Here is a 15,917-nt window from a genome sequence, read left to right as displayed (position 1 = left end):
TTAATGATTTAAATCTCACTACGGAAGCCTATATTTCTATTTGCTTACAATATATTCATTACTAGCTACAACTAACACTAATGAACCTACTTCGGCCCATCTCGTTGGCTAGTCCCGATCACCAAATTTGACGTTTTGAGACTTTAAGTTGCAACATATTCCATTCACGAAGAAGTGCAAAATCAATAGATGTACGTTGCAAAAGTATCATCGTAGCAGTGATCATAGGGAGTTGGTCCTAAAAGGTTATATAAACAGCCGGACAGCAACAACAGTTGTCATTAATTGTTGCACCGAGCTATACACGAAACATGTGTTTCCTGATAGCGACGATGAGTTTGCGTATCTTGTCGTTTAACACGTTCAGCGCCTCATCACCCAAATTTGGGTGATGCCAATGGTTACCGCCTGGCCGTAACACGTAGCAAAAATGGGTGATGTTCTATACAAAGCAAGTAACCCAAGTAAGCCTTGACAGCGGTCCCACGGTAACTATTGCGATTTTTGATACGGCGTTGAACGTGTTAACTGGATTTGTGATGGTGATCATTAGATATTCTTTTATTGTGTAAACAACATCAGAGGTCGTGGTATGCTTTTGCCTCGATTTCCTGCATATTGACCTGTAGTTGGTTCGTCAGTTGTAGGTACGGGGAAACTGTTCGGATAGGAGGTGTTAAGGTCTTGTTGTATTTGTATTTGTATTTGTACAAACTGCACCGGCACTGCTGTACCACGAGGCTGCTAAAAATACAGAAGATTTCTTGACATTTCCTTGTAATACTGATGTACTGTTCACGTAGACAGCTTAAACTTTGCCCGAGAAGAAGTATTCAATTCGTTCTCCACATATCCTGACAAAGAACTATTGAGCTATTGAAACTCAGTAATAAAAACTGCTCTTGGTACATCCATAGAACGCGGTTTACCCCCCAAATAATCCAATCAATCATGAACCGAACAATATCGGTCCAACCGCGAACAGTGCACGAATGAAGGAAGACATAATGGGTCGAAACACCGAGCGTTACTTTTTAACGCATATGATTATAACTGAGCGTTTCTGTAACTGGTTAGGCATGAAGAGAAGATTTGGTACCCCTATTACCGTTAATAACATTATGTGGATTTACCAGGACCAGTTTTTGACTCGGGACTGCAAAAGTTATTTATCTGGTGATGTCCATAAGTTATTTATATGCATATTCGTGTGTACCATCTACGTCTACAGCAATTTCCGATGAAATTCGCAGAAACATATCCGCAATGGAATTTGCAGTCGCTGCAAGATACCCTACCCCAGAGGCGGAAACAATTGAGGAAAAGAAGGCAAGGCTCGCAAGAAAACGATCGACAGTTTACAGAGCCCGGGAGCGAATTGAATCGATTGTTTTTTCTGGAAGAGCAACAGTTGATCATGCTATAGTAGCAGTTTTACCAGCATCACAGACCATATTTGGAGAGCATCACCAGCAACAGCATGAGGAACCAAAACAAGATACGGGAGATACTATCCAAGTAGAGTTCGCTGCAAAATTTCCCACTCCACCAGAAGAAACGCCATTTGAACGTAAGGCAAGATTGGCTAGAAAACGACAGGCAATTTACAGAGCCAAGAAGCGTCAAACTTCGATTGATTTTTCCAGAGGAACAGCAGCCGCAGCAGTTGATCAGCTTCCTAATGTCTCGGTCGATAAGCATACAGTAGTAACTGCTGTAATACAGGACCAACAGCAAGCTGCATCGACTTTAAACCCTGCAGCGGCAGGACTTGCTGTATTTGGACAGCAACAACAACAGCAGCATCAGGGGAGGAAACAACTATATGAATTATATGAACTATATGAAGTATATGACCAATCCATCCGAATGAAAATCGCTGCAAAATATCCAACCCCACCAGAAGAAACGCCATTTGAACGTAAGGCAAGATTGGCTAGAAAACGACAAGCAATTTATAGAGCCAAGAAGAAGCTTCAGAGTCATCAATTGATTTTTCCAGCGTAGCAGCAACAGCAGTAGCTGTTCGAATCCCTTATGCCTCGGTTAATGACCATATTGTAGAAGTTGTTGTATTAGAAAACACAACTCCGAGGCCATCACGAACAGCACATTATGTTTTTGTAAAGCATTATCAACATCAGCATGAAGCAAAACAACAAGATAATTGCGATTAACGATAAAATTTACGCCTTGCGTGGTTCCGTCTCTCACAACGTCTTTGTAACCACTGTTCATCGTCCATGGATAATAAATGTAAATTTTAGTATTGGGAGCGTATAAAGACGAGCAGTAACAACGGCGTCCAGCATACGAATGATTCCTTTCTTCCTCCTCTGGGTTTGGGTTATGGTTGAGTTCCTCGGTCCCTCACGTCACTCTCCACGGTTGACAAACTCTTTTTTTTCTTTTTTTACATAAATGTTTTCTTAAGCTTACATATCTCTTCAGTTAACTTTTGTCCTATAACAGGTTATTACTGCTCCCGAAATGGTCGTTGACAATCCTACTATCGTTTTTTTCATTTTCGGAAGTGAATAATATAACTTTCAAACTAATAACGAACTTACCTTCGACAATAACCTTTTGCGTTGTTATCTGACTGTTTTTAACTCGATGCTGCAACTTTTTAAAATAGCTTGAAACAGAACCCAAACTATTTTCCCACCAGTTTGGTACCCTCGTCCATCTCTGAAGAGCCCATACCTAAAGATGTAACGTGATTGTACTTTGATTACATCGAATAATTTTGATCTGTCATTCAGGAAAACAGACTACAGAACAAAACCCGAGATTTAACAGTAGAAGTGGGGATATATTTAAGAAAATAGTAAGCCATGTAACAGTTTGCATCGGATCGAGGTAATTGATGACGCCGAGAACACAATTTCATGTATATAGTAGTGTTGAGGTGAGAGGATTAGGATAACTAAGTCTAAGTATTACAAATTTGTGAATAAAATTTAGTCTAAGTTTGCAATCCGTAGCGAAAACATCGCCTTTCTTCAGCTATTGAACAGCAACTTTTTTTTTGTTTCGTTAGAACGTCCTGGCCGTATCGACTTATTTCACCACGTAGCCGGATAGTCAGTCCTTGCTACGGAGAATTGGTCCGGATGGGATTTTGGTCCGATCTGTTCGTGTGAAGACCGGCTTCGCTACCATCATGTCACCGGGCCGCCCCATGAACAGCAACCTAGTGCTATTTCTTTTTAAATTAATTTTAAAATAATTAGTCATCTTATTCTTGGCCCGCTTACAGTTGAGCACGTCGTGCTGACATGGTCAGGTCCCTAATCCATTTCCAGGAAACTCGGTCCAAGGCTGCATTCCTCCACCCCCGGCTGCACCCGATCTCCGACAGGTCTTGCTCCACTTGATCCAGCCAACGAACTTGCTGCGCTCCTCTGCGCCTCGTGCCGAACGGGTCACTGGCAAGCACCTTCCTGGTGGGGCATGTATCCTTCCGGCCTTAGCCACCGTTAGGATGTCTGCTCCGCCAAACAGCTCAGCTAGCTCGTGGTTCATTCTCCTTCTCCACACTCCCTGCTCAAAGATACCGCCAAAGATAGTCCGTAGCACCCGCCGCTCGAAAATGGCGAGAGCGTTGGCATCCTCCGCCCGTATTGTCCATGACTCATGGCCATAGAGGACTACCGGACGTATCAGTGTGCGGTATATCGTGCATTTCGTGTGTTGCTGGAGCCTTCTGCATCGCAGGAGTTTGTGGAGCCCGTAGTATGCACGATTTCCCTGAACAATGCGCCTTCGGATTTCGCTGCTTACGTTGTTGTCCGAAGTTACGATCGTGCCAAGGTAGCAGAGCTACTCTACCACCTCGAGATCGTCACCGTCAACTGATACTCTGCTTCCGAGTCGGGTTCTATCACGATCAGAGCCCCCGGCAAGCAGGTACTTTGTCTTCGTCGCATTGATCCTCAATCCAATCCTAGCGGCCTCGCGTTTCAGTCGGGTGTACGCCTCGCACACCGCCGCAGATGTCCGTCCGATGATGTCGATATCAACCGCGAAGCCTAGGAATTGGAGAGATCGGGTAAAAATCGTGCCCCTGATGTCGAAGCCCGCGCTTCGCATGACACTTTCCAGAGCGATGTTGAACAGCAAACAGGAGAGTCCGTCACCTTGCCTCAGACCCCGGTGAGATTCGAACGATTCCGACAGCATGTTCGACATCCTCACCTTGCGCTGCACTCCGTCCATAGTGGCCCTCAACAGCCGTACCAGCTTCCCAGAGAATCCGTACTGCTGCATGGTGTTCCATAGCTCTGTCCGATCTATGGTATCGTAGGCCGCCTTGAAGTCTATGAACAGGTGGTGCGTAGAGATCTGCTGCTCTCCGCACTTCTAGAGGATCTGCCGAAGAGTAAAGATTTGGTCGGTGGTCGATTTGCCTCCAACAAACCCAACTTGATAGTTTCCGGCGAAATCTGTAGCAAGGGACGCAAGTCTGCAAAAGCGTATGCGGGACAGGATCTTATAGGCGGCATTGAGGACTGTGATGGCTCGGAAGTTAGCACAGTCTAATCTGTCACCCTTTTTGTAGACTGGGCGTATGACACCCAGTTTCCATTCGTCCGGTAGTTCTTCCTGGTCCCAAATCCTTAGGATCAGCCTATGATAACGGCAAGCCTGTCCGGTCCCATCTTGAACAGTTCTGCCACCAGTCCATCGCTGCCAGGGGGCACTTCGTCTTCGTCATGTTGGCTGCCATTCCGCTGCTCAATTCTGCTTCCTGTGCCTCGTCCTGTGTTGGCTGTATCTGCTCCGTTCAGGTGTCCGTCGAAGTAGCACTTCCACCTGTCGATCACCTCTCGCTCGTCCGACAGGATATCTCCCTCCACGTTGCGGCACATTGCGATCATGGGAGTAAAACCGCTTCGTGCCGCATTCAACATCCTGTAAAACTGGCGAGTTTCCCCCGACTGAGATAGCTGCTGCATCAGTTGCTCGTCCGACTCTTCAAAGCTGCGCTTCTTCTCTTGAAAGAGTCGGGTCTGCTGTCTTCTCATTCGTTTGTAGTTTTCCACGTTCTGCCGGGTCTCGCGCTGGAGCATTCGGGTACGCGCCGCGTTCTTCTCGGATAGTGCTCGCCTGCACTCATCATCAAACCATTCCTTCCTCTGGTTACGTGTTACGCGGCCAATTGTTCGCTCGGCCGTGCTGCTGATGGCTTGCTCCACCATACGCCAGTGGTCGTTGAGGGATTTCGCCTCGGTAGTGGTGTCCTCCGGCAGCGCTTCCCCGAGCGCGATCGCGAAATCTCTCGCCACATCAGCTTGGCTCAGCCGATCTGTGTTGAGCCTTGGGGTTGGCCGATAGCGCAGCTTATTGGCTACGCTCAGTTTCTGGCGTAACTTAACCATAAAATCAGGAAATGGTCTTAGTCGACGTTTGCTCCTCTATATGTCCGTACGTCGATAATATCCGAGAAGTGTCTTCCATCAATGAGAACGTGGTCAATCTGGGAATATGTCTGCTGTGGTGATCTCCAGGTGTAGCTGAAGCGAGGTGCGTGCTGGAAAAAGGTGCTGCGAATGGTCATGTGCTTGAAGGAGGCGAAGTTTACAAGGCGAAGCCCGTTGTCGTTCGTCAGCTGGTGGGCGCTGAAACTTCCAATTGTGGGATTAAATACCTCCTCCCGTCCGACCTGAGCGTTAAAATCTCCGATGACAATCTTGACGTCGTGTTGTGGACAGCAGTCGTACTCTCTCTCCAGCTGCATATAAAAGTTCTCCTTATCGTCATCGGTACTTCCAAGGTGCGAACTATGCGCATTAATAATGCTCAAATTGAAGAACCTCCCCCGGATCCTCAACCTTCACATACTTTCATTGATCGGCCACCATCCGATCACTCGCTTTCGCATCTCACCTATGACCAGCAACGCCGTACCGAGCTTTTCCCCACCACTTTGGTAGATCATGCAATCACTGCGATAGGGGCGCTCCGTAACTCCTTACCATCGCACCTCCTGAAGTGCTACAACTCCGAAGCCGCGGGCCCTCACCTCGTCCGCAAGAATGCGGGTACTTCCGGGTGCCGTAAGGGATCCGCAGTTCCATGTTCCAAGTTTCCAATCGTTAGTCGTATTTCGTAGCGTGGGTCATTTACCGTTCGAATCATTTTGATGTCCTTCCGTTGCGGTGGTATTGGGGGTGGCTTGCAAGGCCTCTCCCCCAACCCCCTGTCTCGACGGAGGGCCTACGCTTCGCAGTTGTTTAAAGTCCCGTACGAAGCCAGGACAGAAGAGAGAACCAGCCGCCCCTGACATGGAGAACAGACGCTAGCACCTCTCCATCCTCCCAATTTGGCCATATCACCCATCCTCTCAAGGGGTTGGGTTTCCCCGTATACCCAAGCTCAGATATTGGAGAAACATGTTACCGTTCTGTACGCCGGGGACGTATTGGGTGGGAGTAAGGAATGGAGAGCCTATGTTATCTTTCTAGAAGCTTCGGATCCATTCCCGTATCAGTGGAGTATTGCTACTACACTGCCAACAGAACCAGGAAAATTATTAGTATTCGTTTTATATACTTATAGGTACAAACTGGAACAATCTTTGCTACGAAGAAGAAACAGCAAGCAATTCAGGCAACGTTACAAAAAGCCAGCATCGATTTGTAAGTAATATTTTTATTTTTATTTTCTAGATTTTCGGTGGGCGTTAAACACTCCTCCGAAACAAGTCGATTATTTTATTTCGATAATTTAACCGTGGTGTTTGAGGTGCTCAATGCATCAAATATTGTGCAACGATCGTCGCATTAAAGCGTTTTGGAGACAGGCTTTTATTGAACTTTTTATACAAGTGTTGTTAACAGTGTTTTATTTAACCAGTGCTACGAAATGTCTAACATCGATAATCGTCCAGCATCACCCTCCCTGGCAGATATCCATAAGGCTATTTTGCAACTTTCAGAAAGTACGTAAAGTACAGTTCAGCGTTAAATTTCTCATTGTATTATATTTAAATACATGTGCATTTTCTTCACAGTGCCTCAACTTACAGTTGCGAGAATTCCTTCAGCGTCCAGTGGCAACGTTAATGCTCGGAGCGCACTGACTGCTGGTAAGTATGCAACGCTTCAGTACTATGCATGTATTATTATCAAATTGTGCTGGTTTTGTTGGTAAATTTGTTTTTTACCAGATTCCGCAGTACCAGTGCTCACAGTGCCGCTGGACGCTGTGAATGTTGGAGGATCCGGAAGTGGTCAAAATATTCACACTTGCAATCATACAGATTCCTTTAACCGATGACAATCTTCTAATACGCTTGTTTTTCTGTATCTCCAGTGTCTAATCCGCCAGCGACGCTGGCAGTGGACAGTCTGCCAACGACGCCGCTTAGTTTGAGTGGCATAACCGAAAGAGGTTAGAAGATTGATGTTTGCTAACGCAAGAAACCCTTGGTCCGTTAACGTTTTTTTTCTAATACGCTTGATCGATTTTTAGCTTGTGCATCCCCAAGCACATCCACTGCCAGCGAACGACTTTGCTGCAACCATGAAATGTTGTTGCGGGTGGCCGAAGACAGGATCCAACATCTGGAGCAGGAGATCGTGTTCCTCCGGAACAAAGTTGATGGTAAACTGAACGTTATCATCGACAACTATCCCTCGGGAAGGCAAGCATTGAAGGAATATTTACCGATAAACCGACCGAGAGAAGGGGTTTTTCCTGGGTCGAACTTTGAGTTAGTACCATTGGAGAATGAGAGAGAATTGAAAGAGTTTAATAGAGTATTGTGTACGGATGCGGATTACGAACTCAAGGTTGTGCAATTTTTGCAGCGGAAAATATCCTGCGCAGATGTTAAAAATCGTATGCACCAGGCGATCGATTTGCTATTCAGCAAAGCATTTTTTGCCCAAATAACTTGGACTGGTCTCAGTAAAACAGGGGAACAGAAAGTAGAATTTAGGAGGTATTCGAAAGTTTTACAGCTATTCATACCCATAGCAGGTAATGAGTTGCCAACACCAAAATATGTGGAAGAATTTCTCAAGCTAAAACTAAAACACGCTAAGTCTCGCGTACATATTCCTGCAACAAAAGCGACTTCTAGCCATAAGAAACCTAGATTTACTTAGCTAGTAAGTGTATGCAGGTTTAAGGTTAGGATACGGGATTAAGTAGTTTTTGGTCACTACATAATTTATACTTACTCCTATTATAATTGATTAATGTTATAAGGTTTCTTGTTTTAGTTTTTTTCATGGATTCTTTTTGTTTTAGATAAGATAAGATTAATTTAACTATAAAATCGGTTTTATACATGCGTGCATAGCAGAGATACTCTGCCGCATACTTTCCATGCCTTACACTGTTTTAGATTATTTGTACGACGTTGTAGTATTCACTCAAATGTGCGAAACGTTCAATGGGTTTGCTGACACCAACAGTTTAGTAGGTAGTAGGTAGTGATGGAAAAAATTCCAAAAAAAAGGAGCGATTTTGAAACGTTCACTCCTGGAAAAGAGCGGAATCACTCCAACAGGTTTTTGAACCTGGTCCTACGAAAAAAATGTATGAGCCTGAGATGCCCTGCAGACCGGTGGGGGGGCCGATAATACCGATCACAGACAGAATAATTTTTCATGTGCTACACTGAAAAGTGTACAATGTAATTATATTGCAATGCAAGATTCTAGCGCAATGTAACAGGAACAAAAAGAAACTATGTGCTAATACCGAAGATAGAACTGCTTTTATTTTAGGATACAGAAAACTGTGAAATGTTTGTTTTATTTTAGTTTTAAATTTTAAATTTGTAATACAATAAGGCCACAATGACAGAACAATATTTTTTTTTTCGTGTTATATTGAAATATATATTTAAACAATGTAATTGTTTGTTTGATTATCATACTACAATCTAACAGATGCTGTTGTAAACAAACGATGTTTACACCGACCGCTGCTGTCACTGTCGGACATTATATCGTATTTACGAAGTTGTCGGAAGAAAGCTTCACGGTCGGGATATCTGAGTACCGCGGTGAGTGAAGGACTAACCGAAAAAGAATGTATATAAGGGCAGGACGACGCGCGAGACGCCCTTTTTTACCGCTAGAAAACGTTGACGAATAAAGAACTAATTTTTTGGTTCGCTCTAGTGAGATAGCGTTCCTAATTAATTATCGACTTTTTTGCGTTTTCTACATTCCAAAAAATTAGTTTCTAATTTCAAGAAATTAGCTCCAACTAATTCGAAAAAATAGTTTGTTGGAAATCTTCAAATTTCAACAAGTTTGCGATAGTTTGCAAGAATACTTGCGTCGCAAAGCTAAGTTTAGTGCGCGTTTAATTCGCTCGAATCGAAAGTAAATTATCCACCGGGGATAATCGCGATCGCGTAACGAACGATAGTGGATTCCAGTTTATAGTGCGCACGTTTTAAGTGATTCGCGAAATGGAACACGGCGATGACACGGTGCAAGACGGGCAACAGACGAGCCAGCGAGTGGATACTGTATTCCCCTCGGAGGAACAGACGGCTGAACGCGAAAGCGTAGTCGCGACGAATGCGACGCCCTCCTGTTCGGCTCGATCGCCCGTGGCCGTACAAGAATCGTCCCAGAGCGAAGGGATTTTGGGCCACCGGGGCGAGCAGACCGTGCAGACTCCGTGGGGATACTTTCCGGTGAGGCACAGGGATGCCATCGCGCTGGACGCGACACCAGAAGCAGCCCGGCCGTCCCCTTATCACACCAACACGCACGCACAAAATGGCCACACGCAACCGGAGGGTTTAAGACGCGTCACCGATGGCGCATCGAATTCGGCGATGGCGACCGCGCACCGGTCAGCAACCCATGAAGGGTTCATGACCCCTAACCGGGAACACCGGAGGAAGCAGCTCGAACTCGAGCGTTTAAGAATCGAGCTGCAGCAACGAAAACTTGAACTCCGCGCGCGCGAGTTGGAGTTTTCAAAAGGAGAGTGTGAAATTGCGCGCGAATCGCAATGCGAACTAGAAAAAGCAAGTGCTTGGCTGCTGCATCGAGAAAATGGTGGTTCCCTTGATGCTGCTGGAAGGCGCGTTGATATCGACACGGAACACTTCCGATGTGAGGACAACCCTACCGTGGCCACCAGTAAATATGCACCGACGCACCTCCCGACATGGCCAGCGAACGAAACCGCGAGACGTGACGCGGAATTTCGCGAGTGGCAAAGCGCGATAGAGGATCTCATGTCGCGAGATCCTCGCCGCATAAATGGAACAACGCACCGACCTGGACACGATTTTGGGCACAGCACGTTGGCACAACCGCACGCAACTGATCACGACACTTCAGCAGCCGCCCACGGACACGATTTCGAACACAGCACGTCTACACACACACACGGAAACCGATACGGACATACCGCCCAACCACACGGACTCGATCACGGTTATTACACGTTTATACCGCCCCGCGGACTTGGTCAGGCAAACAGCACCTTTGCCCAACCGCGCACGAGCGCGCCAGCAACGTACCCGCACAATGTTTTCGTCGACGGGCATGCGGGAACACTTGGAAGCTTGGGATCGACTTTCTTAAGTCAATCACAAATCGCCGCGCGGAAAGCCAGTGGAAGAGAGCTACCTACGTTTTCGGGTTCCGCAGAACAGTGGCCGCTCTTCATCTCCAGCTACGAGCACTCGACAGCAATCTGCGGGTACTCCGACTACGAGAACCTGCTGAGGCTACAGAAGGCGTTGAAAGGAGCTGCGCTGGAAGCGGTCAGCTCGTTGTTGTTGCTGCCTTCCGGACTTAAGGAAGCCATAGAAGTGCTCAAGCTACGGTTTGGGAGGCCGGAGGTGATCGTTGAAAATTTGATGGAGAAAGTGAGACGTATGCCAGCCCCACGAGTGGATCGACTAGAAACTCTGGTGGAGTTCGGATTCGCGGTGAGGAACCTGTGTGCGACCATCCAAGCATCTGGGCTGCCGGAATATACCTGCAACGTTATCCTGCTGAAGGAGTTGATCGTGAAGCTGCCGTCGGCCACGTGCATCGAGTGGGCGAGGCACCAACAGCAGCTGCCCTCTGTTACGCTGTCGGACTTCGGAAGGTGGATCGGCGAGTTGGCTGCAGCACTCAGCAGGGTAGTTCCGGTAAAGAGCGAACGTTTCGACCGCAGTGGATCCGGCGACGCGGATCGTCGGAGCAGTGTGAAACCGGTACGACCAGATCTGCGCCAGCCCACCACCGCACGTTTGAACATGCACGCCGCCACCACAAGCGGTAAGTACCCACATACAAATGTTTCCAAATGTTCAGCCTGCCAGGGAGAGTGTGCCGCACTGGATACATGCCAACGATTCCAAACGATGACCGTCGCTGAAAGGAAGGAACATATAAGGGATAAGAAGCTATGCCGAAAATGTCTCAAGTACCATAAGGGGTGGTGTCACCTTAAAACAGTTTGCGGATCCAATGGGTGCGAGGCAATGCACCATAGGTTGCTACATGGTTCTCTGGGTATGACCAACACAACAGAAAAGCATTGCCTTACTCATTCCGGCTCCAACGATCGCACTTTGTTCCGCTACGTACCGGTAACGATGTATGGAAAGGATGGCAGGACGGTTCGAACGTACGCTTTTCTCGACGAAGGTTCGTCATCGACCTTCATCGATCATAGCCTGATGGACGAATTAGGGTTGATCGGAACGTCACGGCCATTGTGTCTCAAGTGGACCGGAGATACTACCAGAGCAGAAAAGGCTTCCGTCCAGCTGGCAGTGCAAATATCAGGTGCATACGAAGGGGCTCCAGTGCATGAGCTGACAAAGGTACACACGGTCAGCAATCTAGCCTTGCCCGCGCAGACGATAGATGGTAAACAACTGCAATCTGCGTATCCACATCTGAAGGGTTTACCGTTCACCTCTTACGTCGATGCCGTACCTCGAGTACTAATTGGTGTAGATAATTGTCGTTTGGGAAAGCCGCTAAAATGTACAGAAGGACGGGTTAATGAACCGATTGCTTCGAAAACTAGGCTGGGCTGGATGATATACGGACCCTGCCCTATTGCAACCGCTAGTGTAACCGGAGGACACAGAAGTTTTCACATCTGCAGCTGCGAAGGTAACGTCGATGGTGTACTCACAAGCGAGGTTAAGGCGTTCTTCTCGTTGGATTCACTGGGTATCACTAAGCCATCACGCTTACTCAAATCCAAGGACGATGAACGTGCCCTGGTGATACTTAACCGAGAAACCAAACTGCAGGGCGATCGATACGAAACGGGCTTACTATGGAGATATGATGACGTCCGATTGCCATGTAACAAAGCTGCAACGATGAAACGGTACGAGCTCCTGAAACGAAAAATGAGTAAAGATCCGGAGTTAGCTGCGGCGGTTAATCAGAAGATGAGAGATTACATCCAGAAGGGCTACATTCGACGTTTATCAGCGAGTGAGGCGGAGGACAAACGACCAAACGACTGGTTTTTACCTATTTTCCCGGTTACCAACCCTAATAAACCGGGAAAAATTCGCATGGTTTTTGACGCGGCGGCAAAGGTGAGTGGAGTCAGCCTTAATTCGTTCCTTTTAGCGGGACCCGATCTGCTTGCCGGGCTCCTTTCCGTTCTCTTTAAGTTCCGAGAGTTTCGCGTCGCTGTTGTGGGAGACATTCGGGAAATGTTCCATCAAGTGATGATGCGAACGGAAGACCAACGAAGCCAGATGATCCTTTGGGATGGAGACGATCCAAACGGCGATCCAGCCGTATACGTGGTCACCGTGATGACGTTTGGCGCTGCTTGTTCGCCGAGCAGCGCACAGTTCGTCAAGAATCGCAACGCAGAGCGATTCGAGGAAGAGTTCCCGCGTGCGGCAAAATGCATCAAAGACGAGCACTACGTGGACGATATGCTCGTGAGTGTGGAAACGGAGGAAGAGGCCGTATGCCTAGCGAAAGAAGTTCGGGATGTTCACCAAAAAGGAGGATTCGAAATCCGGAATTGGGTATCTAATTCGTTAGACGTGGTGAGGCAACTGCAGACACAGGCGGAACATCAGAAAAGCATCGATGTCGGCTACGGTTTAGCAACGGAAAAGGTCCTCGGTATGTGGTGGGACACGGCTTCCGACACGTTTACTTTCCAGCTCTCGACGCAGTTTACTGAAAAGCTACAGGCTGGCAAATCGTGCACAACGAAGCGTAACCTACTCCGGATCCTGATGAGCATCTACGATCCCATGGGTTTGCTCGGGATGTTCCTGATGTATTTAAAAGTTCTCCTGCAAGAGATATGGCGTTCCGGAATAGGATGGGATCAGGAGCTGCATGACCAACCGGCGGAAAAGTGGTTAATTTGGCAACGAGTGCTCCCTGATGTCCAGAAGGTGAGAGTCAGAAGGTGTTATCGAGCGGTTACGTCGATTCGCGCTGGAGTAGATCTGCATGTGTTTTGCGACGCAAGTGAATGTGGGATGGCCGCGGTCGCTTATTTGAGGTACGAAGAAGACGGAGTTGTGGAATGCTCTCTCGTTGGATCGAAAACTCGTGTGGCTCCGATGCGTTTCGTCTCGATTCCGCGACTAGAGCTACAAGCGGCGGTGATTGGTGCCCGATTAGCGGCTACGATCGTCAACTCACACCGATTGAACATCTCGCGCACGGTGTTTTGGACAGACTCGCGGAACGTGTTGAGTTGGTTGCGTTCTGATCATCGTCGCTATAATCAGTTCGTAGCATTTCGAGTCGGGGAACTGCTCGAAACAACGGAGGTTGAGCAATGGCGTTGGATCCCGACGAAAATGAACGTAGCTGATGACGGGACCAAGTGGACGAAAACACCGGATTTATCGCCAACTAGTCGCTGGTTCAACGGTCCGAGCTTCCTATGGGGCTCTGAATCACTCTGGCCTGGCTCGGAAACAACATCTCCAGACACCCCCGAAGAACTACGTCCCAACGTGATGCATCATACGGTACAGGAACCTCTCATTAATTTCCATCGTTTCTCGAAATGGAGAAGGCTTCTACGGGCAGTTGCGTATGTGGTAAGATTTGTCACTAATGTCCGTCGTGCCATCAGGAAAGATGTCATTTTAGGTGAACCGCTAACACAAGAAGAGCTGACACGGGCCGAGCAGATCATCATCACCCAGATACAGGCGGACGTGTATGCGTGTGAAATACGCTCTTTGAAGAAGGATCCCTCTCAGTTGCAGCCGTGGAAGAGCAGAGTGGAGAAGAATAGTCCTCTCTACAAGTTATCGCCGGTACTAGACGAACACGGAATAATAAGGATGCGAGGGCGCCTGGCCGGGACGTTGTCGGTCAGCGAAACACTGCAGCAACCGATTATCCTCCCTCGGAATCATCGTGGAACAGAGTTGTTGATACTCAGCTACCACGAACGATATCGGCACTGTAACCACCGCACGGTTGTTAGCGAGCTGCGAGCTCGCTATTATATACCCCGGGTCCTTGGTGAGTACAACCGTGTACGTAAGTCCTGCCAGCGATGCAAAATAGACGGAGCCACTCCGGAGCCTCCCTCGATGGGAAACGTACCATCCCAACGAGTTGCGGTCGGGCAACGAGCCTTTTCATTTACAGGCGTGGACTATTTTGGACCCCTCCTGGTTGCCGTAGGAAGACGAGTAGAGAAGAGGTGGGGAGTCATATTCACCTGTCTGACGTGCAGAGCTATCCATTTGGAGAAGGCTCACTCCCTCACAACGGCGTCCTGCATTATGGCGATTCGGCGCTTCATCGCTAGGCGCGGAAAACCGATAGAGATCATCAGCGATAGGGGAACCAATTTCGTCGGGTCGGCTCGGGAGCTCGAGGAAGCCTTGCAGACAGTGGATGTTAACGCGATGATGGACGAATTCGTTGGGCCCGAGATGAAATGGAGTTTTAATCCGCCAGCCGCACCACATTTCGGCGGATGCTGGGAGAGACTGGTCCGGTCTGTAAAGAAAGTGCTGGGTCAATTTGAGCTTCCACGAAAACCGACGGACGAGGTGCTGATGTCGACGCTAACGGAAATCGAGTTCATCATCAACTCGAGACCACTTACCTACGTGCCGTTGGACGACGAGATGGACACACCGATCACACCAAACCATCTACTACTCGGAAGCTCCAACTGGTGCAAGCCGCCCGCCGTATTTGACGACAGTGGTATCGCCGCTAAATCAGCGTGGAGAGCCGCCCAACGCAACGCTGACGTATTCTGGAGGAGATGGGTATCGGAATACCTCCCCACGCTGACCCGTCGATCTAAGTGGTTTGTGTCGGTGCGGCCGATTCAGGTGGGAGATGTAGTGATAGTAGTCGACAATTGTTTGCCGCGGAACAGTTGGCCAAAGGGACGCGTGATCGATGTAGTTAGGGCCCAGGACGGTCAAGTAAGACAGGCAAGCGTCCAAACCGCCAGTGGAATTTATAAGCGACCTGCAACAAAGATTGCGTTATTAGATGTACGGAAAGGAAACTTACCTGCGTGAGCTAGGAATGATAAACAAAATACGGCGCATGGTAAAGTGACAGCGATCGGCAGCGACAGCAACAGGAAGTAGAGTGAGAGTGAGTAGAGGATGAAAGCCAGTTGTCTCACTGCGGGAGGCAATGTTGTAAACAAACGATGTTTACACCGACCGCTGCTGTCACTGTCGGACATTATATCGTATTTACGAAGTTGTCGGAAGAAAGCTTCACGGTCGGGATATCTGAGTACCGCGGTGAGTGAAGGACTAACCGAAAAAGAATGTATATAAGGGCAGGACGACGCGCGAGACGCCCTTTTTTTACCGCTAGAAAACGTTGACGAATAAAGAACTAATTTTTTGGTTCGCTCTAGTGAGATAGCGTTCCTAATTAATTATCCACTTTTTTGCGTTTTCTACAGATGCTTTTATTTAAATGTCA

At 47.8% G+C, this 15,917-nt stretch overlaps 2 protein-coding genes across 2 annotated transcripts; both read left to right on the top strand.

Annotated features, from left to right (window-relative positions):
• Positions 1-5,375: 5,375 nt before the first annotated feature.
• On the top strand, positions 5,376-8,682 carry LOC128304049 (uncharacterized). Its single transcript, XM_053041171.1, has 5 exons — positions 5,376-6,644; positions 6,862-6,946; positions 7,019-7,093; positions 7,321-7,398; positions 7,480-8,682. The coding sequence occupies exons 2-5, from the start codon at positions 6,871-6,873 to the stop codon at positions 8,115-8,117; spliced, it is 867 nt and encodes a 288-aa protein (XP_052897131.1). The 5' UTR covers positions 5,376-6,644; positions 6,862-6,870; the 3' UTR covers positions 8,118-8,682.
• A 3,643-nt stretch (positions 8,683-12,325) lies between these two features.
• Positions 12,326-15,496, top strand: LOC128302795 (uncharacterized). Its single transcript, XM_053039646.1, has 3 exons — positions 12,326-12,550; positions 12,629-13,341; positions 14,074-15,496. Exons 1-3 carry the CDS (start codon positions 12,326-12,328, stop codon positions 15,494-15,496), a joined length of 2,361 nt encoding a protein of 786 aa, XP_052895606.1.
• Positions 15,497-15,917: the final 421 nt, after the last annotated feature.

Source organism: Anopheles moucheti, chromosome 3, assembly GCF_943734755.1.
Source record: "Anopheles moucheti chromosome 3, idAnoMoucSN_F20_07, whole genome shotgun sequence".
NCBI classification, from domain to species: domain Eukaryota; kingdom Metazoa; phylum Arthropoda; class Insecta; order Diptera; family Culicidae; genus Anopheles; species Anopheles moucheti.
The sequence above is the reverse complement of the archived record's forward strand: the minus strand, read 5'-3'. Positions and strand labels throughout refer to the sequence as shown.